This window comes from Leuciscus leuciscus, assembly GCF_965113295.1.
Source record: "Leuciscus leuciscus genome assembly, chromosome: 20".
Taxonomy (NCBI): Eukaryota; Metazoa; Chordata; class Actinopteri; order Cypriniformes; family Leuciscidae; genus Leuciscus; species Leuciscus leuciscus.
Genome location: NC_138744.1, coordinates 19059295 through 19074024, shown reverse-complemented (window position 1 = coordinate 19074024; position 14730 = coordinate 19059295). Strand labels below are relative to the sequence as shown.

Sequence of the window (14730 nt, the reverse complement as noted above, 5' to 3'; positions counted from 1 at the left end):
CCAGGAAGCATCATTTTTGTGCGCTTGAGCAAAGCACTTTACTCCAGTTTGCTCTAGGGAAGATTATTCCTGTAATAGGTGTATTTTAAATCACTTCATATATAAATATAAACATGCAATATTCAGCAGAGAGAGCGCTAATAGAAGCCTGGGGCCATCACAGGTCCACAAATAAACACATTCATCTAAAAATCAAATGTTCTTTTTGAGTCAAATAGTCACATGCTCAAACACTGCACACTCAACATTGCAGCAAAACATGTTCTAGATGTCGCCTAACCACCATCTCCAAGTCTTCTTCAGTGAGCACCATAATTGTCACTTTCATAACACATCCACAGGAGGGCAGTGTATGTCTATATTGAAACAAACTATTATTTTTCTCTATTTCTCTCTCTCATCCTGTGTTTCTCTTTTCTGAAGGTACCAGAGGCTGCTATCGAACCCTCTATTCCTCCTCCTCATGTTAACGTGACAACGCCTGTTCCTTCAGTGACCCCAGCCGCTCTGAGCCCGACTCCCACTGCACTGCACACGGGCAAAGTCGGACTGCACGATTTCAACTTCCTCATGGTTCTGGGCAAAGGGAGTTTTGGCAAGGTGCTTGAAATTACACGTGGTGTCAAAATGAAAATGTGCGATTCAAAATCTGATATAAACCTGGAAATAAAATTTCAGGATTTTGCTATTATGTAAAATGAACAGTGCATGCTGCCACTACAGCAAACGGACACCACATTTTTTGGATGTGTAAAAAATAGATGTATTTCGTTCCTGGTTGTCAAAGGACCAGAAAACTTTAAAGCAAACTCTGTAGACTCAGACTCAGACAACACTCCCACGAACCGCCCACTCGCTTCACTGACCGTCTGATGCATGTTGAACACCAACACGGCAAGCGCTGACTGTAATCAACAAGTTTCAGTCTGTTCGGGTTGCTTTATGCTTCATTTTAATTTTTGTATTGGTTCATCTGTAAACAAATTATGTTTACAAGGTACTGAGTTGAAAGAGTTGATAGTACATGTGTACTGTACACACACAGACAGATTTTTCTTAAGGCTCAGGTAAAATTAATTTTGCCTCGTTCCACTCTATATTTGCTCAGTTGAGCGCCCAGGCATTTCAAAGTATACCGCTTTGAACGTGAAGCTGCAGTCACACTCAGTGTTAGGGAAAGTTACACCCCTGCCACTGCACCTAACTCCTGATTTCTCTCAACAGTAAGACAGGCAATAATGGGAAATCTTGCATTACTTATTTGAAAAAGTAATTCAGATATTTTGTTGTAGAACTTTACTCGTTACTTGAAAAAAGTAATCTGATTATGTAACTCATGCTACTTGTAATGTGTTGCTCCTAACTTCTAAAGATACTACTACAGATATTGCAATGGTCATGATATGACATGACACTCTGCAACATCTTTTAAAAAAACCTTAATTCAACATAGAATGAATAATAATAAATCCAAAATGTAGACAATATACAATCGACTCCACTTTACTTCAAAAAGTTGTTTTTTTGTTTTATTCGCATTGATCTTCTCTCAGAAAAAATTGCAATAATTGCACCTTTAGGGGAACAACAGCTTGTCACTGGGGCATGGCCCTTAAAAGGACATCTTTGTTTCTTGTTTACTTGTAAAAGTTCTTAGTAGTAGCTCAAGGGTGCATAATACCATATGGTACTAAAATGCACCTTTTATGGGTAGATAAAGTACAAAGTTGTCCTTTTAAGGGTACAAGTGGCAAGCTGCTGTACCTCCTAAAGGTGCCGTTTTTGGACATTTTCTCTGACAGTGTTCTGTTTGTCACATATCTTCACGTAATACGAATTTGCAGGTCAGAACAGGTTGAACTTCTGAAACGTAGCGAAATCCGAAACTACTTTGCATGAGTTTGCATTTCCGGTTTCCCACATTCATGTGCGTTATTTCCATGCAAGTCAATGGAATGAAAATTGTAGTGTGACCGCCCGTTGAGGGTGGATAGATGCATTTGACACATGCCCGCTTGTGGCCCCTTCTTTAAAAGCTCTCAAATCACTTCCACATGTGCTGTTGTACACGGACACAAAAACAGGGCTTAACTCAAACAGTGTGCACTTAAGTACAGGTTATGCGTTCGGCTGTACGTAGACTCTAAGGTTCGCGTCAAAACTGAAGTATACTTTTCTGTGTACGCTAAGGTATGCTTGGAGTGCGCTTGATGCAAATTTCATCATCAGCATAGTAAGCACACAGACAGATTTTTTCTAAAGGCAAATACCCGGTATGCTCAGTTTGCACATGCAGCTTGAATGTTTTGCGCTAATTAGTTTGTCCTCAAGGTGGCAACACTGGGCATTTTCAACATTGCTGAAAAGGAAATGGAAGAGACAGAGCAACAACAATCAAAAACAACTGGAGACAGCAACCACAATAGACAGCTGCATTGACAAGAGCTTGTGAGAGGCAATTAAGAGATACCAGCAACTAGTTTAAATGAGTACAAAGACATTTTTATCGCTTATAACTTCTGGAGAGAAATAGTGCAAACACTGGATAAGGATGAAACTTTCCAGCGCACATGTGTTCCAAATGCCATATACTTTGAAAGGCTATGCGTTAAGCTATTCACATATGGTAGCATTTGTGTCAAAACTGAAGTATACTTTGGGCTTAGGTGGTTTTGGGACAGAATCGGCTGCAAAGCAGACCAGATTTTTATGCCGAAAGTCAGCAGGCTACATGAGACTGCCCTCACCCATCAACAAACACGTCTACTTCTATGTTCCCTGTAGATGCAATAAGGAGTGCGAAGGGTACAGCGTCCTTGGAACTGAATTAGGCCCTTGTCTCATTCGTTCCTGAGCTGCTGCTAATTCAGGCAGAAGGGGAAACGCTAGCTTTTCTGGTCCCAGCTGCAAGAGGAGGGGGCTGATTTTCCCTATCTAAAATTTGCAGCTGTGCCTCTGCCTCTCTTCCTCGAGGAAGCAGAAGCTCTGACTCAAGGTCCAGTGAGATTTGTACCTCATACTCCTCAAAATACCTGGAGATACTTAGGCACATGGTCATTTCTGGCCAATCACGTTAAGTGATAACTAAAGCGCAATCTGTGATACATGTAAGAAAGACCTGGTGGGGTTGTGTGTCCACAAGCAGCTCAGGGGATGTTGGAATATTTCAGAGCCAATGCCTTGTTTTGGTCAAGCAAAGCACTGTTCCTCTAAATCTAAAGTATGTTGTTGTGTGTCAGAGAAGAGCATACAAGTGAAGGACTCTGAGCTGTTTGATCCCTGAGGAAGAATGACATGGGAGTGTGTGTGCTTTTTACACTCGTTTGTTTGAGCGTGTGGAGGAATTTTTGTTTGCCCTTGTGGTTGTGCTAATTTATATCAAATCATTTTAGAGTAGATGTGTGTGTACGCGTGTTTCTGGTGTGCGTACACTTGTGCGTGTGTGTGTGTGTGTGTGTGTGTGTGTGTGTGTGTGTTCACAAGATATTTGGTTATATAAGAGGCCAGGGTTATACTCAGTAGACAGCACATCCTCCAGGGCGCAGAACCGCGCTAAAGAAAGGATAGAAACGAGGGAAGAGATTAAAGAAAAGCGCAGAGGAGAGGCCTGGGACCCAGAGATAGAAAAATGACACAAAGCAGGGGAAAAAAGACATGAAGAGAACAGGATCATACGAGTAAATTAAATGAAAGAATTTCTGTTCTCTTTTTTATATATTTGAGGTAATGTTTCCTTATGCATGTTAAACTCGCTTTGAATGCTGTTTTCTGCAGTCATTTTGTGTTTGCCCAATTGAGTTGCTGTTGGAGGAGTGTGTGCAGAAGATGATGAACTCTTAATTATTAATGTTCAAGAAATGTTAATGCGAGGTTTCCTTGTCATCCCGCAGGTCCTATTGGCAGAGGAGAGGGGCAGCGAGCGCTTGTTTGCGGTGAAGGTGTTGAAGAAAGATGTGCTGTTTCAGGACGAGGACACGGAGAGCGCCATGGTGGAGAGAAGAGTGCTGGGCCTCGCGGGGCGACCTCACTTTCTGACCGCCCTCTACTGCGCCTTTCAGACTGAGGTCGGTGTGTTCATCGTCGTGTGCGAATGGTTAATGATTTAAAGAAAGTGGGAGCCAGGGAATGAGGTTTACACATGCATATGCGCATTTGTAATTTATGAAATATACATGGGCTGAAATGTCATTCGCCCCTTAGTGATGGAACAGATGTGCTCTTCACCTTCAGGGGGATTTTTAAATCACTTTTTTGGCCTTGCACAGTTAGAACATGAGTACTGACATTTTGTGGGTCATTAATGTCCACATGTGGCCTCCCAGGGCAACGACTGGCTATTTGTAACGATGAATGCAGTACATTTTTGTTTGTTTTGTGCTGGTTGATAGTATACTGACACCTAGTGGAGTGGATGCACCACTGATGTTTTTAGGTACTGATGCCATTCAGCGGGTGAAAGTGTCTAATAAAAGGGGAGTTTCCAAGATAAAGCAAAGCATGACGTTCATTGCATTTTGGAATTACCGTAATTAAGAGATTCTGACTTGCAAAAAGTGCTCACATCCTTATAAAGCTCCTAATTACAACTTGTAAACTGCAACATTATGCGGAAACATTCAAAATGGTGGTGGCTTCAGCAGTAAAATGTAGTTAAGTAGTCACCACATAATATTTCTGTGGCTAATGCCTTAATAATGCTAGATTAAGCAGAAAATAAACGAAAGACACAATACAGTTTTATGTCAACATACAGTAGATTTAGATATCTAATGTCTAACTAATGATTTTTTTAAGAAATAATTTGCATAACAACTGTAACTGTTGTAATTTTCAAAAGTAATTTTTGTGTAAAATGTTTTTATTTTTATTTTATTTTTTATTGCACCTCTACTGAGGTTCCTACAGCTGATTAATGATTGTGTTAGCTATGGACTAAAGCTGTTCAATCATAATAAAAATTAAAGCATCGTGGTTACTATTCTTCTTTAACCTCATGAGATGGTTGTTTACATTGGCCTAGATAGGCACCGAAATATTAATGCCCTGAACAAGGCTGTTAGCAGTCCTTAGAGGGAGAGGAGTAACAAGAACAAATTGTTGTTACAATTTTGACTAACAGTGTTTATAAAACGTCAGCATGAACAATGGATGAACAAAATAGCAGAAGCTTCTGACTATGTATTAATTATATTCTTGGAATGCTGTCATGTGAGTCAAACTGGCAACCTAGAACAATCTCCATCATAAAAGGCGAATTTTTTCTAACTAATGAATCTGGAGGGTCTTTTTGAAATGTTAGTTGCCTCATTCTACTTTAAAAAATGACTTTTGGTAGTGCTAATTGTCTGACCTCTTTCAGCAGACACATTTTGCTAAGTCGCATTAGCCTAATGAAATACATTGGCAGCTGCTGTACTGAAAAAGAGGAGTGTGTGTGTGTGTGTGTGTGTGTGTGTGTGTGTGTGTGTGTGTGTGTGTGTGTGTGTGTGTGTGTGTGTGTGTGTGTGTGTGTGTGTGTGTGTGTGTGTGTGTGTGTGTGTGTGTGTGTGTGTGTGTGTGTGTGTGTGTGTGTGTGTGTGTGTGTGTGTTTATGTCTGGCTTTAATGGTTTGTGAAGGTTTGAATTACTCTTGGTAAATGATCTTGATTTATTTTTTCCCCTGTTGATTGAATTTGTAACAAACACTCAATCTGACTGTGTTTAGAAATGACCTCTTTTGTGTATTTAAACTGTATCTCATTGTATCAAGTACATGAAATAGAGAAATGGAGTCAAAGCAATCAGTTGCCCAGTGGAAAAACGCAGCATCCCTCTGATCAGAAGTTCAAATCCTACAAACTCCAGATGCTGTAGTCAGATGCCTCTGCAGATAAAGTCAGCTGTTATCTTGCTCTGGCTGAAGGTGACAAATACTGAAGCAACAGAGAAAACATGCTGGTCTCAACTTACAACAGAGATAATGTAACAGGCTGTTTAAAGTAAAATTTGTATTGTTTATTTTTTATGTTTTTGAAAGAAGTCTCTTATACTCACCAAGGCTGCATTTATTTGATCAAAAATACAGTAAAACTGTAAAAAGTGATCAGTTGACTTAACTTAAAAAAAAGTGAGAAAACCTGTTGCATCAAAATTATAAAGTAAATAAACTTCATGCTAATTGTTATAATAGTTATGTGGAATTGTCAAGTTCACATAACTTACATTTTTCAATTAGCATGAAGTTTATTTACTTAATGATTTTAAGGCAACGGGTTTCCTGATTTTTTTTAAGTTAAGTCAACTTATCTCTTTTTACAGCGTAATATTGTGAAATAGTTTTATAATTAAATACTAGTGTTCTCCATTTTAATATATTTTTAAATGTAATATATTCCTGTGACGGCAAAGCTGAATTTTCAGCATCAATACTACAGTCTTCAGTGTCGCTGATTCGCTGCTCAAGAAATATTTCGTATTATTATCAATGTTGAAAACAGTTGTGCTGCATGTGTGGGTATATATAATCACTCTGGTTTTTAATAGACAATTTCATTAGCCTTTCATTAGCTAAAAAAAATTTCTTTCTAATGCTTTAAAGGGTTATTAGTTCACCCAAAAATGAAAATTATCCCAAAATGTACTCACCCTCAAGCCGTCCTAGGTGTATATGACTTTCTTCTTTCAGCCAAACACAATCTGAGTTATATTAAAAAATATCTTGGCTCTTCCAAGCTTTATAATGGGAGTGAATGGTACCATAGATTTTGAAGGCCAAAAAAGCACATTGGGTGAACTAACCCTTTACTTTCAACTAAATTTAAAAACTAGGCATTTTTAAGCATTTTACCCATGCTTTATTTTAAATATAATTTCTCTAAATTATAATATTTTCCATTGTGTGATCACAAGGTCTTAATTGTGTTTGTATTCATGTATTTATGAACATCTATCTTTCGATTTGACTGATTGCTAATCTGCTGTGGCATTTCCTGTATTATTTACTTATTTATCATGAGAACAAGTGAATTGATTGGTGATTCATTTTTAGTTCCTATTAATATTCTGAAGTTGCATATCTGCTGATTACTAATAATCAATTTATTTTGCTGTAGGATCGTCTGTATTACGTCATGGAGTATGTGAATGGAGGTGATCTTATGTTTCACATCCAAATTGTTGGCAAGTTTAAAGAACCACACGCAGCGTGAGTTCAGCACTTCTCTTCTTCAACTTTTCATCTTAATCCTGCTTGCTTTTTCTCTGTTGTTGTACCCCCTTTCTTCTTATGTCTGTAAATTCACCCGTTCAGCATCATTCTGTCATTCTGCCCTGCAGTGTGTTTAATGGAGTTAATGAGAGATTTTGATGTTGACAGGTTCTATGCAGCTGAGATAGCGTTGGGTCTGTTCTTCCTGCACAACAAAGGAATCATATACAGGTACAAGACACGATGGGAATCTCCTTACGCAAGCTCACCATATGTTACAGTCATTTAATATTCTCGCGCTTTCTCTTTCTCTCTCTGATCCGCAGAGATCTAAAGCTGGACAATGTCCTGCTGGACAGTGAAGGACACACAAAGATAGCAGACTTTGGGATGTGTAGGGAAGGCATGATGGCAGGGGACACCACTCGCACCTTCTGTGGCACACCCGATTACATCGCACCTGAGGTTTCCATTTCTCCGTCTCCATCCTTCTTCTCCTCCTGTTTGATTCATCTTCTCTTCTTCATGACCTTGGCTCTGTGTTTACATTAACACTGATTTGCGCAGTCAGCACATGTCTGCCTGTGTGTGCTTGTGCGAGTCTGTGTGTGATTTCATTTAGGTTCACTGCGGTGTTTACTACACGGCGACATGATGGACATCCCACTCGTGTGATGTATGTGCTAAATCGTCAATGTTTGTGTTTTGCTGTGTGATGTGAAGGCGATAAATGCGAATGTGGGTCTGCCGAAGCACAGTATGCATCAGTACTGTATTAACCCAGCAGTTAAACTGGCTCACATTGATCACGTTATGTAAAAAAAAGGGGGGAAAAAAGACAAAGCTATTGATCTTTGTGTCCATGTCATTTTGAAAAGATGCAATATGTGTCCCTGCAGGCAAGGAAATTAATCTCTCTTTCTCACGCTGTGACACACACTCACGGCTGACACAGAGACACTAGCATATTTATTGTGTAATTATCTTTAATATGATTTTTATGAGCTTATCTGCACATTGAGAGGCCTGTAATAGCAACTCTGCAAGGGGCATATTTCTAATTGATCTAATTTTGAGAATATAACATTATGAAATTATGAAGCATTTTAGTAGGGATGGGCAAAATTCTGAATTTATGTTTTGGCTCTCTTTCAGTTGGAATGTGATTTGAATTGGTTACGTTCCACAGGGTGTTGAATTTGAATTTGAATTGTAATGATGGGAAGTGGAATTTACTGGATTGCAATTCAAAAAAATTCAACACAATCAGACAACGGAGGAACAAAATGGACAAGAACATACCTAGTGCTCTACTTAAGGTTTTCATCTTGTCATCATGCTTTATGTTGTTTGTCTCCATTTTGAAGAATATTATGTTAAGTATCATTTATTAAATATGTAATATTTAAATTAATATTACGAAATAATAAAATACCTACACTGCCATTCAAAAGTTTGGGGTTGTTAAGATTTGTAAATGTTTTTGAAAGAAAAACATGCATTAATTTGATCTTATTATTACGATTTCAAAAAACATTTCTATTTTAGTGCGTTTTAAAATCAAATTTATTTCTGTGATGGCAAAGCTGAATTTTCAGCATCATTACTCCAGTCTTCAGTGTCACATGATCCTTCAGAAATCATTCTAATATGCTGATTTGCTGCTCAAGAAAATTTCGTATTATTATCTATGATGTGCTGCTTAATATTTTTGTGGAAACCGTGATGCATTTTTTTCAGGTTTCTTAGATGAATGAAACATTCAAAACAGCAAATATAAATCTTTTGTAACATTATAAATGTCTTTACCATCACTTTTGATCAATTTAATGCATCCTTGCTGAATATTTTATTTATTTTTTTCCCCCCCAAATTTTTTTTATTAATCCTAACATTTGAATAGTAGTGTAATTTTATTTTATTCAATTCAATAAATTACACATTTTAATGATATTACATATTATTAATATGAAAATGTAATATGAATATAAATGTTATCACATTTTAATATCATCTAATGTTTTTAGAAATTCCACATATAATTTGTACAAGATAGCATGATGGCAATTCATACTACACTTAGTTTTATTGAATCTCATTTTAATTCAAATGAGAATTCTACATCCTGTTTGCTACCTCAGTACAAATGAAAGAATTCAGCTGGAATTCAAAAGGAATTCTTAATTATCATTTGAATAAATCTAGACTAAAAAAGATCTTTACAATAGATCTGTATTGTTTTCAGATTGTGGCGTATCAGCCGTATGGTAAAGCAGTGGACTGGTGGTCATATGGAGTCCTCCTTTATGAGATGCTGGCCGGGCAGGTAAGTGTTCATCCTCTTATTCCTTGAGCTTTAATTTTGTCCTTTTCTCAATAGATCTTTATCCCCGGCACCCTCTCCCTCTGTCTCGCTCTTTTCATCAGCCTCCTTTTGATGGCATAGATGAGGAGGAGCTGTTTCAGTCCATCATGGAACAGAGCGTTTCATATCCTAAGAGTCTCTCTCGGGAAGCTGTGGCCATCTGCAAAGGGGTAATCTACTTCCTGTTCTTTCATCTCTGTTGCCTACATACTTGTATCACAGTGCATGCACAGAGCAATCTATTCCATCTTTAATATTAACATTACCTCCAAAAACTGACTTAAATTAGACAACAAGTGTAATTCCATCCTTTCTGTATTTCTGTTTTTCTTTCTTTCTCCATCTGTTTCTCCCCCAGCTCCTCACCAAGAACCCTGTTAAGCGTTTGGGTGGAGGAGAGGATGCAGAGAGAGAGCTGCGGGAGCATCCATTTTTCCGTTGGATAGACTGGGACCGGCTGGAGAGACTGGAGATACAGCCTCCCTTCAAACCCAGAAGTGTCAGTATCACGTATCACAACACATGTCTCTGTGTGTGGGTCAGGTTTACCCCACAAAACTCCCCACCATGTTAGAAAAACAAATGCGTACATGGGCTCATTTTCTATTTTCATTATCTAAGGTTATCAAAACTGCTCTTTGGCGGTATTTATGGGGATTTATTCATAAATAAATACAGAAATAAATGGAAAGATGGATGTATATTTATATCAGTCTAAGTTTATATAGAGATATAGATAGATAGATATATACATAGTAGGGATGCGTGATATATCGGCCACCACATCGGTATCGTCCGATATATGTAAATTTTTAATGCTATCGTTATCGGCCTAATAACATTTTTTGCCAGATATTTTAAAGCCGATAAATAATGGGTAGTTTCCTTCAGCTGAGACACCTCAGATGCGCACTGTTTGCAATGATGGTTTTGAGTAGCCTGAAATATGATTGAAATCACTTCAAAAATCACTTCAAATCACACAAAAAAAAATTGTGCAAGTCTGTCATATAGGCTACATAAAATTATAATGAGAACATTATACTTTTATGCTTGGGACATGGCTTTTTAATGGTGAGACTTTAGTTTTTTTTAATCAGGCTCTCAGAAATTATGTACAAATTTGGATTTAGATTTATCTGCCAATATATCGGTTATCGGCGTTCAAATATAAAGAATTATTGGTTATTGGTATCAACCAAAATATTTAAAAAAAAAAATTCTTTTTTTTTTTTTTTCTCAGTTGTAAGTCGCTTTGGATAAGTGTTTGCTAAATTAATAAATAAATACATAAATATATATAGTTAGAAGTATATAAATTATTATATGAAATATCTACATTTTATATATTTATATAGTTTTTTAACAAAAAAAAAATGATGGGTATAGAATTAGCTTGTTTAGTAACTATGACTAAACTATTAATTATAATTCATTAATTATTAGAAACAATAGATGTTGTGCTATGTCCTCATTTTCTTAGGGAGATAAACGTTGTACAGTATGCGTGTGTGTGGCATTTTCTTTTAGCTATTTTAAACCATTAACCATATAACTGGATATTTATTAATGTGCTCTGCCTGCTCTTCCTTATTATTTTCAGCATGCATCTGTGCATGTGTGCTTTCATATTTACTAGTGTTATTTTTTCTTATGAAGATTGCAGAAGCAAAATAAGCCTGACCCCTATTGGCTGTAGCTCTTTGCCCATATTACTCATGCTAATCTATGCAGTTATTATTATGCTGTGTGAATGTATGTAAGTAGGTGTGTAAGTTCACAGCGCTAGACTATCATCAAGAGCATCCACGCAGTCTGCTTGATATTTAATAGATATAAACTTAACCCAACTGATTTTTTTGTGCGTGTGCCATTCTCACAGGGAGGCAAAAAAGCAGAAAACTTTGATAAGTTTTTCACATCCGCCCCCTCTGTCCTCACGCCCTCTGACCCGGATGTTCTCGCTGCCATAACTCAAGAGGAATTCCAAGGCTTCTCCTACGTGAACCCGGAATTTCCCCCCTCACCCCTCACAGCTGTCTGAGAAAACCTTAATCGTTCCTCATCAACCACCTTGTGACTTTTATTCTGCTCCTGTTCATGATTTAAACTACAGTGACCAAAAAAAAACATTGTGTAATCTGGCTTTAGCTTGCTTATAATAGGAGTGTGTCTCAATTAGACCAAACATCTCCTCCTGAAACAACACCACACTGATTTAAATGATCTTTACAGTAAAAAACTAAGCATTAATAATATTTAGCCGGTCCACTCTGAGAGTATCAGTCTGAATTATTTAAGGGTCATGCATTCATGCCATTATCTCATTGGACAATAGGATCTTATTGGATATCCTTTTGGATGCTAGTAGTTGCCATGACCTAATTATAACTGACTGCACCATAGAAACCAGCATGAACATGATTGCCCCCATGTTTTAAAGTTCACTTCAAGCTGATTATTTCATCTCAGATCAAACTCAGTCTTTGTGTGAGATTGTGTGAGATCCTGTTCGCTCTGGTTTGGTTTAGTTAACCAAATAAGTGTAGACAGGTGAGCAAACACTGGTCATCCTTTTAGCATCAGACAACTGGTATAGAAGCTCAGTATTATGATTTAGAAGTCACACACATATGACAGCTAGATGCAAAAAAAAATAAAAATTATTAATGCTCAGCATATAAACTACTTGTTTGTGACATGAATGTTAGAGCATATTGTATATGTAGATGCATCATAATTCAGTCCAAATATGATACAGATTTTAAATGTTTGCAGCGTCTAAGTATTTTACAAAAATAAGTTATTGGGATCCATGTTCCCTTGTTATTGAAACAAATGACTTTATGAAAAATGCTAATTTAGATATTTATTATTTATTCCATGTATCTATATGCATATCTATATAAAGTATGTGCAGTGTATTATAAAGTATACATGTTAATGTTTATTCAGAATAAAAAATAGAACTTTTCTATGAACATGTTAAATCATATCATCAGCATTTTTACATCAGCATAAATGAAAAATAAAAATGACATCTCATTATAATGTTTTGCAACCTATAGTGTCAAGAAAAAGTAGCCCCAACTGTTATCAACCAAATATTTTATTTATCTACAGTGCGTACATATTGCTTATTATATTGCTAAATTGGTCTCAATCAGCTTTTGAAATCTCAAGTTTATGGATGAATTAATTGGTGTTGAGTGTTTATTTGTTTGAAGCTGGTACGATATAAATATGAGGTCTCAGAGATCAGCATGAACTTGTCTTGCATAGTGAAATTCATGATGTCTGACCTGGAAAGACCTGAGTCTGCACACTGTGCTCAAACTGCCCTACAAATACAACTTGAACATTGCATTGACGTCAAAATGCTAGGACGTGGGAAAGACAGGAGAGGAGTGACAGGTTAAGTGAAATGATATGTGTAAAGGTAGGACGAAAATAACTGAAATTAATTTACAAATTAAAAAAATTCAATTTTTCCTGGAATTTGTAACTAGACAAAATTGACTGATTACTGCCTGGTCATTGGTCAAATTTCCTCAGCCTTTTATTTTATCCCAGAGTTGCTGATCTTGTGGTTATGTAAATGGGATACTTTGTAAACCAGGGTGCTAATGGAGATCTACTGTACATTCCTGCAGATGTAGTTCCATTTACATCACACCTGCCTGTGAATTTCTGTTGAACCCAACCGATTAGCAGCGGTGCTTGATTTGGGGTTGGAACTAAACTCTGTAGCGAAGTACATCTGCGCAAACTGGACTAAACATTACATTAAAAAGTGCTTAAAATATGAATGTACTGATTAGTGAAAATTCCATGTATTGATGTAATTACGCTGTTCCCAGTCACAATAAACGGTTAAACCTCAGTATCAAAAATCATTTAGTTAAATGCACAGATAGATAGATAGATTGCACAATGATTTTGCATTGAGTTGTTTTGTGTTTTCAGAGTGTGAAAATAAAATATATGAAGTAAACCCATCAGTTTCTTTGTGTGTGTCCACTCTATCAGTGACCCGTTTGGCCTCGTCTCACTGGTCACGTCTCGGGAGTCTGTGTTCGTGCTGATGAGATGACAGACCTTTACACTCGTCTCTCAATTTCAACACTTCCTCTCTCCACTCATCGCTCCCTCAGTGTCGTCCCAGTGGGCATGAGTGATATAACAGGATACCCTTAGATACCCTGCCTATTAAAAACTACCCTAACCTCCTTACTGTAACTGTCTTCATCTCCGTCACTGCTTTTTTTTGAATGCCCCAGTCTGACTTTCTTTTTAGTTCTATAACCTCATCTTCTTTTCTTGAACTGAAGATTTCCAGCATCGGAAAAGTGTTTAAAAAGGTGTGTTAAAGAAATAAAATGCTTTCGGAAGTGTTTGCTTGTCATGTATTATTGTATATAATGTAGATCTCTATCTCTCTGTCTCTCTCTTTCCATCTTTCACTTCTTGAGGTCAGAGTGTACTATGCTATTGATATCATGTCTAAAAATACGTATACTAAAGTATAATTGGACTAACAGGAAAAACTGAGAAAGGATGAGATTGGGCTTGAGTCCAACATGGATGGTGATAAATGTGAGCCCTTATTGGTGCATTCTACTGATTTTTTGTGTTTGCTGATAAAAAGAAACATAAAAAATGCTCAATTATTTCTCTCAGACAGACTTCTGCTTATGTCGGCTGCTTCTCAGATGTTTCTTCTGAGAAAAAGACCCCAGTAATCATGTGTCTCTCATCTAGAGTTTCAGAAGACATGCTGCACATTTTCTTTTGTCAAATCCAACAAAGATTCAGTAGCAGGTAAATCTTGGATTCTGCTGAAGCTGCAAATTTACTTCCCTTTGGATTCTGACAAATTGTCAGGGAAAACTGCACTAATTGCTAATGTAAGGAGAAAATGAGTCCTATGTCTCCTTTTCTGACTCACTCTTTTACTGTAAATGATGCTGCTCTCTGCCTGTCTTCTCACAATACACTATTGACTAAAATGTCTTTCCCTCCAAACTATTTTACTGAAGCTTCTTTACACAAAGGAGAGTGTTGGAATGTGGCAGGTCGACACTTTTACAGACACACAATTTTAAAGATGAATTGAGAGTGAGCGTTATATGACAGCATGGGTAATCTAAATGTTATAGGGGAATACAAATTTGAATAT

The 14730-nt window shown here is 37.1% G+C and overlaps 1 protein-coding gene and 1 long non-coding RNA gene across 2 annotated transcripts in view; both read left to right on the top strand.

The window, feature by feature from the left end:
* Positions 1-13552, top strand: part of prkcg (protein kinase C, gamma) — a 26717-nt gene extending 13165 nt beyond the window's left edge. The window contains exons 7-15 of the mRNA XM_082148717.1: positions 332-600; positions 3891-4064; positions 7092-7183; positions 7355-7417; positions 7513-7651; positions 9432-9512; positions 9614-9721; positions 9910-10050; positions 11434-13552. Of these exons, the coding sequence (XP_082004843.1) occupies positions 332-600; positions 3891-4064; positions 7092-7183; positions 7355-7417; positions 7513-7651; positions 9432-9512; positions 9614-9721; positions 9910-10050; positions 11434-11595 (1229 nt within the window). The 3' untranslated portion in view covers positions 11596-13552. The remainder of the gene's footprint in view (positions 1-331; positions 601-3890; positions 4065-7091; positions 7184-7354; positions 7418-7512; positions 7652-9431; positions 9513-9613; positions 9722-9909; positions 10051-11433) is intronic.
* Positions 4074-5426, top strand: LOC309483666. Its single transcript, XR_014200617.1, has 2 exons — positions 4074-4624; positions 4926-5426. It is a non-coding gene; the product is annotated as an uncharacterized lncRNA (long non-coding RNA).
* Positions 13553-14730: the final 1178 nt, after the last annotated feature.